Source organism: Crassostrea angulata, chromosome 1, assembly GCF_025612915.1.
Source record: "Crassostrea angulata isolate pt1a10 chromosome 1, ASM2561291v2, whole genome shotgun sequence".
Classification (NCBI taxonomy): domain Eukaryota; kingdom Metazoa; phylum Mollusca; class Bivalvia; order Ostreida; family Ostreidae; genus Magallana; species Magallana angulata.
Window position 1 is genome coordinate 27,825,522 of NC_069111.1, and position 22,789 is coordinate 27,848,310.

General features: G+C 32.1%; 1 protein-coding gene across 1 annotated transcript; it reads left to right on the forward strand.

Annotated features, from left to right (window-relative positions):
* Positions 1 to 15,552: 15,552 nt before the first annotated feature.
* Positions 15,553 to 21,576, forward strand: LOC128186696 (uncharacterized). The gene is made up of 5 exons (XM_052856540.1): positions 15,553 to 16,073; positions 17,622 to 17,774; positions 18,169 to 18,301; positions 19,263 to 19,433; positions 19,682 to 21,576. Exons 1-5 carry the CDS (start codon positions 15,616 to 15,618, stop codon positions 19,877 to 19,879), a joined length of 1,113 nt encoding a protein of 370 aa, XP_052712500.1. The 5' UTR covers positions 15,553 to 15,615; the 3' UTR covers positions 19,880 to 21,576.
* Positions 21,577 to 22,789: the final 1,213 nt, after the last annotated feature.

Sequence of the window (22,789 nt, forward strand, 5' to 3'; positions counted from 1 at the left end):
GAAAAACATACTTTAAAGAAGCTGTACAACATTGTTTTCTTCAAATTTCATAATTTGAGTAATTTTTTACCATAACATACAGTAGTTGTATTCGGAACAAGAAAGATGTCTCGCGCACCCGTAAATATAGAGCGTAGCGGAGCTATCCGAGGATTGCTGATAGAAGTTGGCCATGAATAAATAAGCAAAATGACAGCCGTAAAATTGTATTGGAATTAAAAATCATCCGACTTATTTTGTTCTTTTTATTGATATTATTGGTAATTATATTTATTATAATGATATGATTAACAAAATTATTTTATGAACAATGAGCATGTTACCGAAGCGGAAAAAATAATGACAATGCAAAGCAAGTCATATTACAGTTGTCCGGTTATGGATTTTATAGGTATTATCATAAAGAAATTATCATAAGAAGTATTCCAATGTTTTCAATTCAGAAACTTGGAGTGACTTGCTTGAACGTAGTAAAGAATGTTGTGCCGCATGATGAAAGAATCTTATTTCAGAGTTTAAAAAATTACAGAAAACATGCTCATTGAAAAAAAATATGTAAAAAGCTAAATTAACTCTACAAGACCATTGTCTAATATTTTGTTTACAACTGTATTTAGACTGCCTTGTTCGCCAATTTACAAAACGCTGATATACTAGTATTTAAAAAGTAGACTCTAGGTTTAATAAAATAAAATAGGTTAACAATAGTAATGCGCAACATATTTAATTCCTGTATACAGTTTATACATTAATTCACTGATCATAAATGGGAAGTTTTGAATAATCAAGTTAAAATTAAAGACATGCATGGAGCAGAGTTTAAACTTATTTGTAATCAAAAAACAGATCAGTAATTGAGTTGCCTTTGCTTCACATCAAATATGAAGACTGTACTGTATTAAAATTTTGGGTGTTTTTTTTCAACTTCAAAGCACCTTTACCTTGATTTTACCATTGATTGTATACACGGTTATAAATTCTGCTTCACAATTACATGGTGCACATCTATTTTTTCTTTAACTTACATTTTATATTTGGAATATTTAAAAGCTATTACAAATGGTTACTCAAAATTTGAATGTCCGTTGTTTCAAACGAGATACATTACTGCAAACAAGTTTAAGCCATCTGTTATGTTTTTGCTTTCATTTAGTTAACTAGATATATAAAAATATCATTTTAAAAATAAAATATGATGTGGACAAACACTTGAAACTGTTTAAATGTTGTTAAATCAAAATAATTAAAATTTCACTAATATGCAACTAAACCAAATGCATGTACCAAATAACAAAAACATGACACGAGCCACGCTTACAAAGATAAAGAAATGTGAGTACTGTATCTTGCTTGTAACTGGATAGCCAACATTCAAAATTTTGTCACTCATTAGAAAAGGCTTGACATAGCATTATATATAATAACAATGAAAAATATATCAGCTCAAGTAATGTCCATGTCAAAATGTTCATACCATCACTTATCTTACATGGATATGATTTTATTTTTTCATATTTTTATTTCATGCAAGAAATTGTCATAATTATTATACTTGATTGATTCATTTGAATATTATATGCCATTTAACCTGCCCGGTTAATTAACGTTCTCTTGTATTGTACACTGGGCCATTGCCATTTAAATTGTATAGATTACATAACAGATACTAACCGAAGAACAACGGACGTTAATGTACGGTTTGTGATATCAAATTTGGTGATTCCTTCGAAATCCGCCCAATTTTCTGTTGAATTGCTTTCCGTGCAATTTGCATTCATTATTACACTGCCTGTACATCCACTGAAACATTGCAATGTAGTGGTTTCTGGATTGGAGCAGTAAGAGAAGACATAGGAAACACGATGACTGACGAGTATCTATGGAAGGAAAATAGACGTCAAGTTGTATTTAATATTATTTCAATACAGAAAAATGAATTTCTGTCTTTTAGACAGAGTATGACTGAATGTCAGAGTTTAAAGCTGTGATGAACACCTCATATTATTTTAAAATTTATAAAATGCTTTTGAACTATTGCTATTCACTGTGTCAAACTTTCTTCATGACGTAGACAATAAAACTGTATTTGATATAGAAAAAAATTGCACTGCCTTATTCTTCTTTTGTTCGACTGAATCTATTGAAAGTGATGGTGGTGAAAAATGTTGGACATCGAAATTATTGTAAAAATTATTATGAAACATGGGACTTCTTCTCTGGTTTAACTATAGGTATTTGTGACAGTTTACTATGATTACGATTTCATTGTAATGTTGCATGTTGACATAATTATTTAGCATGTCAACATATTTATACCTTGTATGTCGACAAAGATAGAAAAAAAACTTGCAATTGTATACAAGGGTCAGAAATATGTTAATAGTAATGAGTGTGTTTAAAATCATAAATATACGTTATTTTGCAGACTCTGGGGTTAAGGATAACAGTTAACAAGCAAATGATTATTTTATTAGTCAGTGGGACATCACTAGGAGATCAAACTGCAATTAAAACTTCTACCAAATCAATGTTTATTTCGCTCAAACCATATCAATGGTACATGAGGTACAAAAAACAAAAATATTTACAAATGTACAAATACAGAGTCAAGTTAGGAAGAGTACACAGTTAAATAAATTGAGCTAATATTTTTTTTTAATAAATATGGACAATTTTTTTTGATGAATCAATGTCACTGGTATTCATAAGGTTCCCAAATTTATAAGTGTTAACATTTGTTGAATATTTTTCTTCAATTAATTTGTTGCAGAATAAAGAAAATACCTGACATTCCATAATATAGTGGTATTCGTCACCCAAAGTGTTTTTATTACATAACGAACAAATTCTATTACATCTTTCTATGTTATTTCATCTTCCAGTTTCAATTGGTAATTTATGATTACAGGTTCTAAATTTTGTAAAAATGAATCTTAAGTTATTTGTAAGTTTTTTAAGATAAGTTTCCTGTCCAAAGCTTTTCTTAAATATTCTGTAATTCAAACATTTGGGTGCATTTTCTACATTCCTGAACCAATCTTGTAAAAACTGATTTATGAGCGTCTCTTTAACAATAGATTTTAGCCAGTTGATACTAGAAAAACTTTGATTAATCCAGACATAGGAAAGACCACATGAGTTAAGAATATCTCTAACAACCAAGGGTGCATAAACGAACCCTCAGAAAAACATTTATAAAAATAGCGATACATTATATGCGTAAGCTTACAATCATGTGCCAGTAAAAGTTTAGCCCAATAAGTTATTATTCGTACCTTGATAAAAATAATCAAAGGGTATCGTCCAGTTTCCCCATAAACAATACAATTTGGGGTACTGGACTTAATATGCAGAACAAATTTCAAAAATGTTAAATGAACTTTCTCTAAAATATCTGTGTTTTCGTAGCCCCACACTTCACAACCATAAAATAAGATAGGGCTAATAACACTATTAAACAGATCAAATTGACAGTCGATTGGTAAATCAAAATATCTTATTTTTCTAAATACTCCATACAAAGCTTTTGAGGCTTGCTCAGTTAAATATTTTTTCGTACTTTTAAAAGATCCACTACGAGCCATAATAACACAAAGATACTTAAACTCATTCACAATTTCAAGAGGTACACCTCTGTATAAAAAATTTTTTTTTATAACACGACCTTTGGAAAAGATTAATACTTTAGTCTTTTCAATGTTTACCTGGAGTTTCCTTAGATCAAAATATTCAGAAAAAAGGTTCAGTGATATTTGTTAATCGTCTGGGTTCACCGAAAATATAACCGTGTCATCAGCATAAAAAAGGATAAAAAGTTTTAACATGGTATGCATCTCAGTTTCCAATTTCTCGCTGAGGCTAGAAACTCCTTTTATACCATTTTGTACAAGGTAGTTTTCTAAATCGTTAATATACAATGAAAAGAGAAATGGTGATAAATTCTCACCTTGTCTAACCCCCATATTACACATGAAAAATTCTGAAGTGTCTTGTTCAATACTAATCATTGATTTGATTCCTTTGTACATAGACTTTACAAATCTAAGACATTTACCATCTACACTATTGTTTATTAATTTGGTCTATAAAACCGATCTCCATACCGTGTCAAAAGCTTGTTTAAAGTCTATGAACGCACAGTAAAGTTTTTTCTTGCTAAAAATCATAAATTTGCACAAAAGATCGAAAAGAAATACATTGTCTACCGTACTATATCCTTTCCTTAAGCCCGTTTGGGCCTCAGTAATTAATTCTACACTCTCAGAAAAAAATATTCAAACGTTCACATAGTATACTTGTAAACAACTTGCCTAAACAGCTTAATAAAGTAATAGGTCTATAGTTTTCTGGGAGGGTTGGGTCACCTTTATTTTTGTATATTGGTTTAATAATACCAATAAGCCATTCCTCAGGCACTATACCTGAATCATAGATCAAATTTAAAAAATCAACATACAATGGCAAAACACACGATACCGAAGTACATATATATTCGCTACATAATTTGTCATACCCTGGGGCTTTATTATTTTTCAGCTTACTGACAGCTTGTAAAATTTCGTTCTCAGTGATCTGACCATTCAAAATAGAGTTATGTGTATCATCAAGAACAAATTCACAATCATTTGTATCATTATCACCACCGTTTCCTTCACTGACCTTTTTCATATAATTGCTTTTATATCAACTTCTGTTTTACATTTATTATTCGAACTATTAAGGATTTTCCAGTATTCTTTAGGGTTACCTTTCTTTACATTTTTTAATTTAGATTTAACAGAGTCATTATGTTCCTTAATACATGCATTCATAGTAGCTTTGTTATCTTTACTATAATGGATCTAAGTTTTTCGCAGTTCTCTGGGGTCCTGAGTTTGTTGTGGATACGCTTAGCCAAGTGGAATTTTCTTCTCGCCGTTCTGCATTGTGCGTTGAACCATGGCTTTGTGTTAATGCTATTATTTGTCAGTCTTGGTTTTCGTTTAACATCTAAAGTCACATCTGCTGCGGATAAGAACAAGTTACACAATTTTCTATAAATGTTATTAATGTGGCTCTTCTGTAAAGTATCAGTTGTTTCTTTAAGCTGTAAAATTTCTCTCTACAATTCATTCAGTTTGTCTGTATGTATTGTTCTGCTTTTTCTGGGTCCCATTTATACTGACGGGTATTGTTTTTATCACGTGGTTGTACGGTTGGAGGAGTTTCAATATCATGATAATGAGTTATAAGCTCAAAGGTAATTGAACGATGGACATCAGAGTATAAATTGCAAAAATCATGCATGTAAAAATTTTCAAATAATTTAAACATGAACACACTACAAATAATATAGTTTTCCCGCGTTTCGTAGAATAGCGGGAAAATGTTGTATGATATTAACGTGTTCGAATAGATTCGCGTAGGAATACAGGGCGGGGTCATAGGAAGGCCAGTATAAAAGGTCAGAGTTAATAGTAAAGGTCATTCTAGCCAGTTTCACTCAGCGCACGAAGCTTACATTCTTTTTTAAGTTTTTTGATGTCACTATATTTAGTGAATTATATAGCATTCCGTAATTAATAATAATATTTATAATAATGTATGAATAAGTCCGATATTCGCCCCTAGACGTTATTTACACTTGCGTTCGGACACAGGTTTCCATAGTTTTTTCAAATATTTTATTTATGTTTTTTCTGGGCGGTTTTTAACGTCATTCATGGGGAATTATATTTTTTTGTTACACTTTATGTACACATGATATCGATGATGTATTATCATTAAAGGCCAGCTGCCCGCAAAGCTCGTCTGGCTCACACCTAAGTTGTGTTGTTCTTAATGTGTCGGAAATATTCTTATAAGTGTATATTATACCATAATCTACTGTACTACTATTTTTACATGTGAGTTTGTCCTCACCAATTCTACCATTAACAATAAAAATATTGTTGTTTTGACAAAATTCGGTAAATTTGTAACCATAATTATTACTAACAGTGTCTACCGGTTTGCGGTCAAGCTTAATATGTATATCACTATGTATACTAAATAATAATTTAGGAAAATATTTATCTACGCGGGTAGGTTAAGGCAACTCCGAGTTTAATGACCGTCAAAATTATGATCAATTTAAAAACTGTTAATTTCAATGAAAACAGTGCTGAATATGAATACCAAGTGAATGTGTTCCCAAAGATATCATTTTTCTACTTCGGAATCGACTCGATCTTTGAAACTGCCGAGCCATGGTATCACGTGACAGTTAAAAATAGATCACTTTTTTACCTTAACAAAAAATGAAAAAGTGTAACACTACCCCGAAGTTTATTTGTATGTTTGCTACTATAATTCGATTGGCAATTAGTTCATGTTTATTGGTATTACTGCTAGAATCCTATTGTTAATCGCATTAAAAAGATATTGTAAATATTTATCGGAAACCCTCTCAACTTCTATAATTTCATTGAAAATACTACGTATTTTTCATTTAAAGCTATACACGCTATAATTTACGTCAATTTTGAATGACAGTGAAAACGCATGTGTTTGTCTACTTATAAAAGTTATCCCTAATCTGTCAATTACAATGGTGAATTCCATCTCGTTACAAAGATATAGATTTTTGATTGATTATTTTCCTGCCACCTTTTCATGAATATTGATGAAGGAAGAGCAAACCGACCTCATTGCGCATGTCCGCGGAGAACTAGGTGGTCGTTATTGTTTGCCTAATTAAATATCCAACTTGATTTTTAATATGCTTAACAGTTGTTAATTTGAAATACATACATGTATAATGAGTAAAATACGTTTGTCATTCACGATACCCTTACTTCTGCATTAACACTTATAGGATCTATAAATAGCACAGAGGGGAAAAACACAGGCCTACGTCATTTTTTTTCATTTTTTCATATCTACTCACAGGCTTTTTATTTTTTTCTTTTGTTTGTACTCGTATATCGGACAAATTTATGCTTTACTGAAAATATCCTTTCCTTTGTAAAACTATCACAATTATGAAGATGTTGACCCTTCACCAGTTTTGGTATGATAGGCTAAATTTAGCTGTCGATATCACGTGATAGATTGATATTCACGAGGAGGCATTACTTTCCTGGCAGGAAAATAAATATTTTTTATTGTTTAATATTTGATATATTTGTTACGTGATCGAATTGAGCATTATAATTAACAGCATAAAGGTAACTTTTATTAGTAATCAAACACATACATTTTCCCCTTTATTCAAAATTGACGCAAATTATAGCGTGTATAGCTTTAAAACAACGAAGCACAGGATTCTAGCAGCACTTTTCAAGTAGTTTAGGTCATATACCGTTGATATTTACCAAAGTCATCTTTCATAATATCAGGGGTAGTGTTACACTTTTGCCTTTTTGGTACACATTGACAGAGGAAAGGATGGTCAAGCCATATAAATGTCGATCTGCCTACCTTAAAACACTCGCTTATAAAACAAAATATCCATGCCTGTATTATCCTGAATAAATCCTAACTGACACTCATCTAAATCTTAGATATCTGTATTAAATAAGTCTTATTTCGGCATTGTTTACACTGCATTCCGATGATTTGTCTCCCGACATGATCTTCTCTATTAAACATGCTTGTGACGTCATCAATGATAGTTATACGCAATAGAGAGAAATCGAAGCTATATTCAGTTAGAAGAGTTTCTAGTGATATTTTAATCATTTAATATTTATTCGTTTGATGAGATATTGGCGCTTCTGATTGGTTGAAAAATTTCTTTGATACCTGCATCAATAAATTTTCGCCGGATCTACTTTTCTCAACTGCTCTGATCTAACACCATTTATAGAACGGGAATTTCCAAGATAAACACTGTCAACAAAATGTAAAGTTGTGTCTGTTTTATTGTCAGCAAACAAAATGCAAACTTGTGAATATAAAAACTTGAAAGTTTAATCTTCAAAAATAAACAAAACACTTTGTTTGATTCACGAAATAGAAAATTAAGCGTCTTCTCACGATTTCGTCTGCTTGATATCAATCAACATTTACAGCGAGGCTGGCTGTTCCTTTTAAGGATTTCAATATTATAACGAACATATAGGCATATAAACTTTCACGGTAACACTGCTGTTCAAATTTGGTAACGATAATTTTTAAATTTACACACGTAGATGATCGGTCATCAAAATAAGCGTCGTAAAGAAAAGCTATGAGTAATATATACATCAACTCCTTCGGTGAATTCCAAGCGGCAGATTTATACCATTTAGGTACATCACTGGCTATCTAGTTACCACAAAGTTTACAAAAGCGCTTATACATGCTATTCGTTGTCGACATATCAGCTATTTTCGTCCACGATCGCTTTTCCTTGGATGGTTATGTCCAGTTGCATATTCCAGCGATCTCACATGAAAACTAGTTTTAATACGAGTTTTTCTGCACAGTGAATGATATCACAAGTTATCGCATGTACTTTCCTTTCGTTTTCAATTCAGCCGGTTCAGATTTTAACTCACTATTTGTGTTTAATCCATTAAATTCAGCCCAGTAGCTCTGCATCAGCTGAAGGCGAATCCATTTTGAATATTGTTGCTGTTGTTGTTTTGTATTCATACGCGCCGCTTCATTTACATTATTTACATTTTTTATCAATGACACATCACATTTTTTTAGTTGAAAATGTTTTATTAAATGATAAGAAATGAAGGTAATAATTTTTCTATTGATCGACGTATCAAAGAAAAAATTGACCGGAAAACTTTTTCATCAATGCGCTACGCGCATTGATGAAGTTTTCCGGTCAATTTTTTCTTTGATACGTCGATCAATAGAAAAATTATTATCTTCATTTCTTAATGCCTGTAGTTTTTATAATTTAAACCAGAGATAAAGTTAAAATCGACATATTTCTGAGTAAAATATGACATCATGCTGCTTATTGTGACGTCATATCGATCAGAGGAATTTAGTCTCATTCGTTGCCTTATCATACCCGCGTAGCGCTTCCAAAATGAGAGCGCAGCATTGTAATAATACTACAGTTTAAGCTACTTATACATTTATGTTGATATGTACATGATTATATTGTCTTAATATGTCCACTCACTTACTGCACATTGCACATTTGTATATAATTTTATATGTATTATAATTTGTATTCCGATGAGTTGTAAAGCTCAAGGATAATAAATTGAATTGAATTGAACTACCACGTTCAACAGCTTCTCGTGTTTCTTCATCCCAGGTATTATGATTTGCTAAATATTCATCAACTATCACATAGTCCTGTAGTTTACCCATCCGAGCATTAAAATCACCTAAAATACACACATATTCAGTTGCACGTGAGAGGTTTAACAATTCTCTCTCTATTTCTAGAAAAACAATCTTTTGATGTATATCTTGTATTTTCTGGGAGTATGTAGACAGGACCAAATAAAATATCATTTGAGAAATTAAACAATGATTTAGCTAGCGAAAACTAATATACATATGGAGAGTTTGTCTTATGTACAGTAAAAAACTTAACGAGATTTGTTTTGACAGCAATAATAATACCCCCAGATTTAACTTTTGCTATATCAAATCTGCTTTTCATAAAAACACAGAAACCTGGTATATCGATGGCGTCAGTGTTATCTGTTTTTGTTTCAGTTAGACACAATATATCATAACAAGAAATAAGGTTCGAGACTTATGCTGGAGAAAAAATAAATTTGAAAAAGTAATAAAATCTATCTTAAAGACTTACATATCGATTCATAGTAGTTTCATTGCTGCAGATTATTACCGAAACGGATTCAAATTTTAAAAGAAAACATGGAAATGATCCTTGGATAGATGTATAACGCAGTGACCTAAAATTATGATATGAATATCCGTATTGCACAAACTGCAGACTAAGGCGAGATAAAAGGACAATTACACGATGAGACCTTCAGACAAAATGTTGACATATACATGTATATCATGTTGATATATATATATATATATATATATATATATATATATATATATATATATATATATATATATATATATATATATATATATATATATATATATATATATATTATACATATATTACATGGCTTCGAGGGCGACATACCAGAATATTTGCCCCGAGGTGACAGGAAAGCCCTGGAGTGTTATGTCGCCCGATGCCGAAGGCAGAGGGCGACATAACACTCCAGGGCTTTCCTGTCACCGAGGGACAAATATCCTGGTATTGTCGTCCGAGAAGACATGTAATATATGTTATATAACATTTTTAAACAAATCAAACTCGGGTTATCAACATATTTATTTAATTCACAAGGCAGAGGCAAGTGTTTTTAAAACACTCACGCTTGAGTTTATCACTTTTGTCGTATTTGCCGAATTTTTTCATTAATTAAACTATCGAGTTCATCTGAATGTAGATGAACAAACCGCAGACGTTGGCCTGACATGTTGAAAATTCGCGGATCTGTTTAGTACGTTTGCTTAGCAACTGGCTCGTTGAATTTCGAACCCGACGTAATTAATATGCAGAATTCTTGCACGCGATGGTGATATTACAGTTTCGGGAGGGCAATATAACTATTTCCTGTGAAATATAACTGTTTCCGGGAGGGCAATATAACTGTTTCCGGTGTTATTCAGCAATTTTCAGGGCATAGTAATAAAATTATCTCATTTGTGACATAACGAGAAAACTTCTTCAAAAATGGTATATATATATATATATATATATTGTCAGTTGCTTACCGTCACATAATGCATTGATAAATTGTAGTTTTTAAATATACAAATATTTAACACACCCTTCCCCGACAAGTATGTCGATTTCAAACCTGCAATTCAATTACATAAAACCCTTTTTATACAATGAGGATGTTTAAAGTATTGCAGTTTGTCAATAGAACTTTGTTAGGCAATTTTAAAAACCACTAGGTGGGAATGTATGTTACAGTAATGTATGTAAAATAATCTCAGAGAAAAAATAAAAAGTTAGACAGCTAACAAATGAAGGGGAAATCTTAATTTGGAACGACTTTGAGTACCTACGTAGGAGTTGAACTTCACTTGCACACCATATTGCATGAAACAACCACACTATCCAACATCATTAAGTCGACTCTAATAATAATATATTCCACGAGACGCTTACGATGTTCTATTTCTAAAAAGGAAAGTTTGGTGAAAAAGGATGTAAAAAAACCCCAAGAAAACGAGCTAGGGTAAATTGGCTTTCTTAGAAAATTTAACGAAACACAAATAATATGTCTGGTCATTTTTAGGGTCTAAATGTGCGTATCGACAGTCTCTTTTTTATTAGAGAACAAAGCTGTCCAAAGATGGAACATCTGTACATATTGACAAGGCACAATGAGTTCAGAGAGTAATCTATTTAAAGTAACAAGACAGCCATAAAATTGATACTGACTAGTATTACTATGAGTAATACTAGCATTTCATAAACTACATATAGTCCTTGACATTGTCATGTTTTAAAACAAACATGATGTCTGCAGCAATTATGAACTCCGTAAATTGTGATTTTATGCGTAAAAATAAGCCTATCTTGTATGTCTTTTTATTAAATACATGTACATTAACACATACCTGGGTTTCATTTACCGCCTTCCATGTTAGCAATCCTCCTCGAAAATGGCTCGATAGCACACACGGAATTAGAGCAAAAAACGTTAGTGTAGGCCAAATATACATACTGGCTTTACATGAAGAAAAATGTTCACGTATTTTGCATCTTTATTCTTTACTCCGCCTCGTTATACTGATCTATGCTAGGAATCATTAAGCTTCCTGGTTTGTTTTCTTTATACAAACCTGTTCTGGATGACTGAAGAATCTACAGCCCTCTATTCAGGCAGTGATTAAGCATGTGTAAAAAATATATTCAATTTCCTAAGACTTGTTTTGCCGAATTGATATAGATTCCGTGCGTGTTTTTAAATAAGCAGAAAATATTTATTGCATTTAAAATTATAATTGAATATGATTGCCGTGAAGAAATGCTCCTTATACATGTACATATGTATTCTTACACGTAACTGCCGTCCAACAAAAACCGGTTATACTCCGCATGTATAATGGACAAATTACAACATGCACAATGCTTTGTACTTGTTTACCGTGACGAGTTGGTTATAAATGTCACTGATTTCTAACGATCATTTGAATGTTAAATTAAACCAGTAACATAATCAATACACATGTATATAAAGCAACAAACTTTATGATTTATTAATTCGTATTTATTTTGGCCGGTTTTGTCTTTTTTGTACTGCATGTAGATTACTGGCGTCAAAGCATAAATACAGGCTACTGTATATTAACCCTTGACAATGCTTTGCAGCCGCGTAGGGATATTTGATGCATTTAATGTATTCAAACATATATATGAATGTAGTGTTTTCTTTTAAAGGTGATCTATAGGCAGTCTGGGTGCATATCATGCAATTGGGAAAAAACTCGTCCATAAATGTTACTGCTTGTCATCATCTATTGTGTTATGTTTAAAGTTATTCTATAGTGTTAACTTTACAGGTACGCCTCGATAAAATCTTATTTTGTCCAGACTTTAGTTATTTACATGTAACTCTATGGAAGGAATTCACTCCTCAATTTAAATTTTTGTTTACCGGCTGTTTACTAGGTAAATGCTTAAAATTGTTACATGAGGCCCAATATATTTTTATTATAAAGATGTTTGACGTTGCATTTTCTGTAATAAGAGGTATATATTTCTTGCCTTTTAAATCAGATAAGAAATAATATTGATATCACCAAAGCAAATGAATGAAATAAGTTGCCTTGAACCCAAAAGTAATTTAGCGACACCTTGAAGATATTTACGAAAGCCCATTGAGCTCATTTTCGTAGGTAAAAAAATATTTTTTTCGCGAATAAACGCGAAACTTTCGCGATATAACGCGTTAGTTTCGCAAATAAACGCGAAACTTTCGCGAATAAACGCGTAACTTTCGCGATAAAACGCGAAACTTACGCGTTTATTCGCGAAAGTTTCGCGATATAACGCGTAACTTTCGCGATATAACGGAAACTTTCGCGAATAAACGCGTTAGTTTCGCGAATAAACGCGTAAGTTTCGCGAATAAACGCGAAACTATTATATAAATATTATCATTTCATACAGAACCCATATGAAGAAAAACGATGGAAAACAAACACATTTTAAGTTTTATACAATAAAATACTTATTATTCATTATTATTATAATATCCGTGTTACGTTGAGTTATGAAGACAAAATTATCTTTTTTGCATATAGATATTAATAAATCTGATAAAACTTTATCATAACATTTTTATATGTTATATGTCCAAAGTAGATAATAAGTTTGAGCATCATATTACGATTTTCAGTTGTTCGCCGACCCTGTGTTCGAACAGGCATTCATTGATGATCTTTTTCTTATAAAATTGATATAAATTTAACCGTCACAAACCTTTTAAATCTTAGAATTAATTTTTAAATGACAAATGTGATGAATTTGGAGGACGAATTTTCGTCATCTAGATCTGAACAAAGGCTTGAAAGTTTCAATTCACAGCTTGACTTATCTTTCTGATATAAAACTAGACGTTAAGTTATGTTGCAGCGATATAATATATATTATAACGTTTTAAACAATGATATCCTTTAAATTCTAAAATGATACCTAATTAAACGTTTAATTCGAATTAAAATTGTTATAATTAAAATATGTTGCTGCCTCATTTTCAATAATACATCGCCCATTAGAATGTGAGAAGCGCGATGCATTATGTTCTTTGAAAATCAGTACTAAGATTTTAAAGATTTCCAACGTTTTAATTTATGTTAATTTTTTATAAGGTTATATCTATTTAATTTACATCTTTATATAATATTATTTTGTTTTATTTAAATCAATATATTTGTTTTCAGTAATTATTCTTCATAGGGTTTCTTCTATGAAATAACAATATTTATATTTAAGTTTCGCGTTTAATCGCGAAAGTTTCGCGTTTATTCGCGAAACTTACGCGTTTATTCGCGAAAGTTTCGCGTTTATTCGCGAAAGTTTCGCGTTTATTTGCGAAAGTTACGCGTTACATCGCGAAAATTTCGCGTTTATTCGCGAAAGTTACGCGTTATATCGCGAAAGTTTCGCGTTTATTCGCGAAAGCTACGCGTTTATTCGCGAAATTTTCGCGTTTATTTGCGAAAGTTACGCGTTTAATCGCGAAAGTTTCGCGTTTATTCACAAAAAAATATTTTTTTACCTACGAAAATGAGCTCAATGGGCTTTCGTAGATATTCAATGAGCCAATTTTGAAAAAAAAAATGTAAAAACAAATCATGGATGGAAATTTTCCGCGTTGCATCGTAAAAAAAATCAGGATATAACACCATAATGATATGAAATTTGTAGCAAAGTCTGTTTGACAGAATGAAATGAAAATTTAATAAAATATAATACATATGCATGCGTCACAGGGATACAATTGATTATAAGTTAGTACTTTGTTAATCATTTATTTACTCATTCATTTAAGCATTGAATGCTTATTTTTGGATGTCGTCAATCACCAAGCGATGCAGACATTGATTACCGCACGATAGCGCGGTATGATGATTTGTCTGCACCGCTTATAGTGTCTTACAGGACCGACGACATCCAAAAATTAGCGTTCAATGCTTATATTTATATTTATACTTATGTATATTTGTATGAAATGTATGTGTATTGTCGCTGTTAAGCCATTATATACGCTCTTAGTCAGTTATGAAACATACATGGAACAGCCATATTAAGGGGGATATGTGCGGCCATTTTGTACATTTGAGGATAAGAATGTAAACATTTCTTGAACTGGTATGTTTCTGCCCGAAATGTTGCCAAAAGATATAAAAGCAATAAATATGAAGTCCTACATGTCATTTTGCTTGAAAAGTATGCATACAAGAACTGGACAATGCCTTTTTAAACACCCAGAACAGATGTCGAACTGAGCAGCTACAGACTTATTTTGAATATTTAAAAATTTGAAAAAAAATATGAAAGGGTTGATTGGTGTCCTTTTTATGGGTGTTGATCGTCAGTGCACACGTGTGAGTGATAGCACTTGATTTATAATGTACTGCACCATGATTTTAGAATATACATGTACATGTACAAATGTATAACTCGTTTGCCACCAGACAGCTGGCCTGCGGTTACAAGACATGTCTGTTTATTTCCATAATTAATTGTATTCATCATAAATTCAAATGTCTAATTTATACTATAAAAATGAACGACTCAAGTATAAAGATGAAAAAAAATAAATGATTTAAAAAAAGAATGAAAAGAAAAATATCTAACAAATTATGCATGTTATATCAGGGAAGTGGCCCTGGTTATATATATGATATAATATTATAAAAATATATTTGATATAATATGGGTTAGAGGAATTTGATTGTGAAAATTATTTCTGATAAAATAAACATAGGCTACTTTGAGATTTGTTGCTCGCAGCCATTCAGGTCTCTACATTTTGCGGGTATTTAGTGTATCCGGAAACACGCGCGAGATTTTGAAAATTGTAAACATTGCTTCACACATATTGACATCAACTTGATGAAGAGCAACTAGGCATGTCCGCGAAACTTACAACGAAATCAGAAAAGCTTGACAGTTCCTCATCAGTGGAATATACTATCGAATCAGATTCTTCGGATTATTTCAATCATGGTAGGAAATTACCACCCAAAACGACAGAATGGAAAATGTCACATCTCTTGGAACTTGGCATTCACTTTGACAAATCCAGTACTGATCTTGATACTTTAATGTCCAGTGTTAAACAGATTTTTCGGAAACCCAAACAGTCAGAAACTGATTCAGAAATTTCAAAAATGCATAAATGCTTAATCGAATTGACGAAAGATTGGTGGACATTCTCGTTTGACTTTGAGAGTGCAGAGAAGTCACTGACAGGAGAGGGTGTTATAGAAACGCTGACATTGGCAGAAAAAGCGATTAATGTGTTTGAACAAGAAAATTACAACATTGTGGAAAACCTAAATAAAACAGAACTGGGGGATTGGAGAAGGTACCTGGTAAATAAATTGTTCTGCCTCAGCTCTTTAAATTTCTATTGAATATTTTATGAATTTTTTTTTTTAAGTTAAAGAGGAAAAAGATTTACAGTCAAGTCGTACACAGACCAACTCGTATACAGGTCAACTCGTATACAAACATTTCCGCATAAAAAAACAAAAGTCAGCTCGTATACAAGGTATTTTTGAGTCATTAACGTTAGCCTATACTAATCACCGTTCTAGACAATAAAAGTCATCTTTTGCTGTAACATATTATATAATATTTTCTTAAATACATCATCTGTTGTAAGAATATTTGACTCATGACTGGCATGCAGCATTTGTTATATTTATTATCATATTTAATATTTGACATAAATTATATAGGCATATGAAATTTTTGTATACGAGTTGACTTTCGGTTAAACACACCGGGAATTTTTGTATACTAGCTGATTTTTGGTTGTTTATACGGAAATTTTTGTATACGAGTTGACCTGTGTACGAGTTGGTCTGTGTACGACTTGACCGGACTCCAGGAAAAATACTTCGAACTCCAAAAACTATATGAAAGCACTTTGATTTCATCCATGACAAGTATCATGCCAAGAACACTGATTGAGTTAAATTGATATAGAATCAATAGAATATACTATCAGAAAAAGTTATTACTAAAATCAATGTCCTGTAATAGAAGAGGAGGAATGACCACAACTAGGCTCAAACTCGGGACCCTTCAGTTTAAAAACCAACGCTCTACCGACGGAGCTAAAGGGGTTAACCTACTAGCTAGTGCTATAGTAGGAGCGTGGCAGTACTGAGCCTTTATATATACACACTATTACAGTCCAATAGGAATTTGTTACATGAAAAAAAAAATTGCATGTTTTACATTTAGAGTATTACAGGGATCAATATTTACAATTGTCCGATTTCCCAGGGCAAGTTAAACCTCATTTTGGGCAACTGAAATGATAAACTTAATTATACTAGTTCAAATTGGCAGGTGAAAATTTATAGATCAAGATATTTAACTTCAAGTGAAAAATAATTTGTAAATTTGTAAGCATAATGAAAAATTTCACTAGCTTTGTTTGAAAGGGTTCAGTGTTAATTTTAGATTAGTCTTTCCATTTTAACACTTACCAAATTTAATTCTACTAATTAATAAGAACTTGCTTTAATAGTTGAAATAAATTATGCCTTTAAATAGCTTTGCAGTCGTCTCTGCTTGTAATTTGGTAGGGAAGAAGCATCCATCACAAATTAAACAAGACATGTTTTTAAAAGTTTACAAGACTAGTATAATTGACACAGACTTTGGCATAGAATGCACCATCATCGATGTTCTAGCTAGCAACTGAGCTTAGGAAATAGATCGAATCCTGGTCACCATATTTGTAAACCACTCAAATAAAACAAAGTTAACCTGGTAATAAATATGGTAAAGTCTTCTTACTTTTGGGCTACCACTTTTTACATTATTTGTAAGCAGATGAATCATCAATGTTTATGAAAAGAGTTGATAATGATATCTTAACTTTATAAATCATTTTTAGTTTACAGGTATATTCAGTATGGAGGAATAATCTGTTGGAGTTTTGGAGATATTTTTGTATGCTGCTTATAAGGTGGGGGAAACCATATCAAAGAGTGGGGAGATTCACCAACCTGTTCATGGCTTTCTCCAAAATTTGTTTTCTGCATCCAGAGTAAGTATTATACCTAAGTTGAGCATCCCCTTATTATAAAAATATTTTAAATTGGTTTTAAACCTAGTTTTTAATAATGTTTACTTTTACACCATGAAACTTGATTGAGATTTACATAGTCATACTCAAAATATTATGAGAATTTGTTAGCTAATGACTAAAATAGTGTTTGGATTATTTCAAATGTGTAAGAGGTATGCAAAGTTTAATAATTCCAAGTGATAACCTGCTCACAAGGATTTGTGCTTTAACAAAAATGTATTCTAGAACACAAACATACTAAATCATTGAATAGGTACTAGCATTATAGTTTTTACTGATTTTTATGCAGTACATATGTAATTAGTTCTTCATGATAAGGATAGAAATTGATTTAATTCTTGAATTTGTTTAGACCAGGGAATACTTATTCAGATATCCTGCAAATAAAAGACAGCACTGTCCGTGGCACACCAGACATCCGTTTTATGGCTTTACCACCCTCCTCCTCTGGAAGAAAGAATTTGGAACTCATTGTTGTCACAGAGGTAACTTAAATTCATATGTTTGTTCACTTAATTCTGCATCATAAAGTGGTTTCATTTAACTGATAAATATTATTATTCTGTATCTGTACAGTTTATACAAATGTTATAAAATATTTGCATCATGAAATACAGGATGCAATGTTTAATTCTACTGAAATTGAAACTACATGTAAATACTTTTTTTTGTGACCAAATGTCCAAATCGTGGTAAACTGAACTGAAGCAGTTTGAATTAAAGTCCTCTCACCTGATCTTTTCACTTTTATTCTGGAGATTAATCAATGCTCTCCTGTCTGATTATTTCTACTTTAATATTATTATGAAAATTGCAGTGGGAAAATAATTCTGTTGAATTTAATTCTTATAGAAAATGAGATTTCTAAATATCTAATCTTTTTATATGATTTTATATTACAACTACATGTGAACATGCAAACATTTGTTAAAAAGAATTGTAAGGAGCAATTTGTCAAATTTGGCTTATAAAACAAAAAGAGTTAAATAATTAATGGACAGATTCATAAAAGTAACTTTCTGAGCAGAATATTATTTTATATCTGTTAGAAATGTTCATTTTAGAACCATTTTAACAAGACCTTGGACTTTCAGTAGGGGGTAGCTATCTATTCCTTGCGTCAAAACAAGTTAAAAATGATGCGGTTTCAAGCGAAATATGCACCAATTGCGTAATCTTAGCTCAAAAGCCAGACAAATCTTGTTGATTTTAAAGATATATGGCTGAGTGGCCAGCAGTGAAATAGACAGGCCTACGTCACATTGCTGTTTGACACATCTACCCAAAGTCCAAGCTCTTGTTAAAATGGTTCTATGTGTAGACTTTGATGAACAAAACTGCATTGGGTTATCTATTGCTAACAATTTACTCAAGCTGGACATACTGTTATTGTTAAGAGTCTTTTGATTGAATTCTCAAACTCTATATGTTTTTCTGTACTTTAAGGTAAAGCAGTATGATGCATTTAAAGGAGATTATGTTAAAGGGGAGAATTTCAGTTCAGAGAATTTATCACCAAATGTTTTGGCTCAACATGGGATACAGCTCCTCATGGAGAGAGAGTGCTCTTTTTTCTTTCCAGCAGGAATCGTAGGAATTCTTTGTATTGGCACCAAGGTAGGCTTTAAGAGATGTGAAGATTTTCTACACTATTTTTGAAAGGCTAAAGAAATACTCAAGACTTTTCAAGTTGGATGATTGTAGAAAGTCTTTATTTATGATGATAAGCTGTATGTTGTAAAAATTGGTGCAAGTTAATTTTCTTTGTTTTAAGATTTTACTGAATAAAAAAATTCAGTAAAATCTTAAGTAAAAATTATTTGAAGTTGTTTTTGCATTAACAATTTTTTTTTACTGTTTTGCAGGTTATTTTTACATTTCTTCAGATAAGCCAATCTCATTATCACTTAATACGAGGCAAGGGAAAGGTGGATAAGACAAGCAAAGCAACAATATCATATACCAGACCGTATGATTACATGGATGCTAGGGATCGAACTGAAATTCTGGAAGCATTCTTTTGGTTTGGACAAGTGCAATCAAATCCGAAAGAGTTTACATGAAGACCATGCAGCATTCCATATTACAGTTGTGAATTTGTGTACCAAAATATCGATAAAGACTGTTTCAAGGGTTTCATGGTTCATTATTTTTAGCTCACCTGAGCCAAAGGCTCAAGTGAGCTTTTCTGATCACAATTTGTCCGTTGTCTGTCGTCATCGTCGTTGTTGTAAACTTTTCACATTTTCATCTTCTTCTCAAGAACCACTGGGCAGATTTCAACCAAATTTGGCACAAAGCACCACTAGGTGAAGGGGATTCAAGTTTGTTCAAATGAAGGGCCACGCCCTTTTTAAAGGGGAGATAATTGAGAATTATTGAAAATATGTTGGTATTTTTCAAAAATCTTCTTCTCAAAAACTATTAGGCCGGTAAAGCTTAAACTAATGGAGGCATCCTCATGTAGTGTAGATTCAAGTTTGTTCAAATCATGGTCCCCGGGGTTAGGGTGGGGCCACAATTGGGGGATCAAGTTTTACATAGGAATATATAGAGAAAATCTTTAAAAATCTTCTTCTCAAAAACTGTTGGGCCAGAAAAGCTCAAATTAAAATGGAAGCATCCTCAGGAAGTGTAGATTCAAGTTTCTTCAAATCATGGTCCACGGGTGGTAGGGTGGGGCCACAATTGTGGGATAAATTTTAATATAGGAATATATAGAGAAAATCTTTTAAAAAATTTCTTTTAAAAACTATTTGGCCAAGAAAGCTCAAATTGGCGTGTAACCATTCCAGATCATGTAGAATCAAGTTTGTTCAAATCATGGTCCCTGGGGGTAGGGCGGGGCCACAATGGGGGATGAATTTTTACTTAGGAATATATAGAGAAAATCTTTCAAAATCTTCTTTTTGAAGTCTATTTGGCCAGAAAAGCTTAAACTTGTGTAGAGGCATCCTCGGGTTGTGTTAATTCAAGTTTGCAAAATCACAGTCCCTAGTGGTAGGGCGGGACCGTGATGGTGGTTTGAATTTTTACATAGTAATATATAGAGAAAATCTTTAAAAATATTCTGGGAAAGTTTTCGGTCCAAAACTCGGTACTTAGTGTGAAAGCACAGGTTATGAGATTAAAGGTAGATTTAAGTTTGATGAAACCATGATTCCCTAGAGAATAGTGGGGTCACGAAATGGGGGGGGGGGGGGTATATAGGAATAGAGAAAAATCTTCTTACAGGTACAACAACAAAAGGGGCTTGGTATTTACCAAAAAATAAGAGGTGGATAAAAAATGGCAGATTTTCAATTTTTTTTTTTAGCAAGATCTACTGTACTCAGTTGTCAAGATATTTTGATACTGTAATGCTAATTTGATCTGAATTAACGCAATTGTTGCTCAGGTGAGCGATGTGGCCCCTGGGCCTCTTGTTTATAATGTAAGAAGGTTTATTAATTTTTCAAATTTTGAAAAATTCAAACATAAAAATGCATATAAATGTACATGAAGTTTTAGGATTTTGTACCCTAGTGGCTATCCTAAAAGGAACCAAGTACAGATCTTGATTACTTAAGCAAAATACATGTATTCAGCAAGGTTCTCATAATGGATTGAATGCCCCAATCTAGTTTCTCTTTGGGTTTACTAACAACCTGTAAATGATCATACAACATACATGAAGTCTAATCTAATCTTTGTTTCATGATAAAATGTATTGTAACATTTGCTCCTGAGCAAAAAATAAATTCTTGGCAGATGCAAAATATGATCTGTGTTAATCTTTGATTTGTAAAGTTCCTTGGTGGAGTGTTGCTCAGGTGACACGGCAATGTGGCTCATGGGCATTTATAGATTACAATAACTGACTGAAGATGACTTAACCTGTTGACTTACATGTAACCTGTTTAGTAATCTGACACTTAGAAAAGGTTAAAGACATTTTATAGAGGAGACAGGAACACATCATGTGACTTTTTCATAATATGGACATTGTCTTTTAGATTGTACATTATAGTTGGTGATTCTAATAATCACTCTTATGAAAAATGTGTATAATGTATAAAAAAAATCTATAAAACTGAATTATTGAATTTCTTAAAATTGAATTTGTCCTCAAATTCATAATTTTTGACAAGAGGGATTATTCAAATTATCTTCCATGGAAGGCAAGAAAGTGGCTATAATGTTAATTTACCATATATTTTGGAGAACATCATGAAAATAAAATGGCGAGAAAACTGAAAGAATCATTTACCAAAAAATTTTTGCTGTTGCACTTTGTTCCCTCTCCATTTATTGTGCAATAACTTTACTATACATTTTAGCCCGTAAACCACCAAAGTTCATCACAATACCAGGGATAGGCTAATCGTAATCAGCTGTAATCATTTGCAGGTTGCTGTGCAATCATGGGTAATCAGTAATCATCCATTTTAAATTTATAATTACAGGTAATCGTAATTTAATCGATTGCTCTGAAAAGGCCTGTAATCATGATTAATTTTTAATTACTTTTATCATTACAATAGTAAAATTGAAATGCGTGAAATCATAATTTATTAGAGATTTTAGGTATATAAGGTTCAATCTTAGATATGGTTTCAGTAAGGAATAGGAATAAAATATTCATATTTATAGTGACAAAACATTGCCATTTTTAAAAGCTAAACACGGTTTACCTATGTCGAATCCATATTACCAAGGTATGTTAATGGGATGGGGGGAGGGGGTTGATAAAATCAAACTTTTTCTCCTTTGCTTCGCTTTGAGCATTGACACTTTGTGGAAAGTACGTTTGGCGGACGCCATGGATGTCTAAAGAATGAATGGTACGTCACCGTGTATCTGAACCTGATGATGGACTTTAAAGACCTAGATGCTGAAGCTGGACCGTGAAATTCGGATGCTGAAGAAGGTTTAGGTTTTTTGTGCAGGTTAACGTTTTTTAGCAGGTGCCCTTTGATGGCCATATCTAAATT

Excerpts from the sequence above, each read along its gene's own strand:
- LOC128186696 (XM_052856540.1), top strand. The coding sequence starts at position 15,616 with ATGTCCGCGAAACTTACAACGAAATCAGAAAAGCTTGACAGTTCCTCA. Across the intron at positions 16,074-17,621 it reads GAACTGGGGGATTGGAGAAG|TTTACAGGTATATTCAGTAT; the intron begins GTACCTGGTAAA and ends AATCATTTTTAG. Across the intron at positions 19,434-19,681 it reads TTCTTTGTATTGGCACCAAG|GTTATTTTTACATTTCTTCA; the intron begins GTAGGCTTTAAG and ends ACTGTTTTGCAG.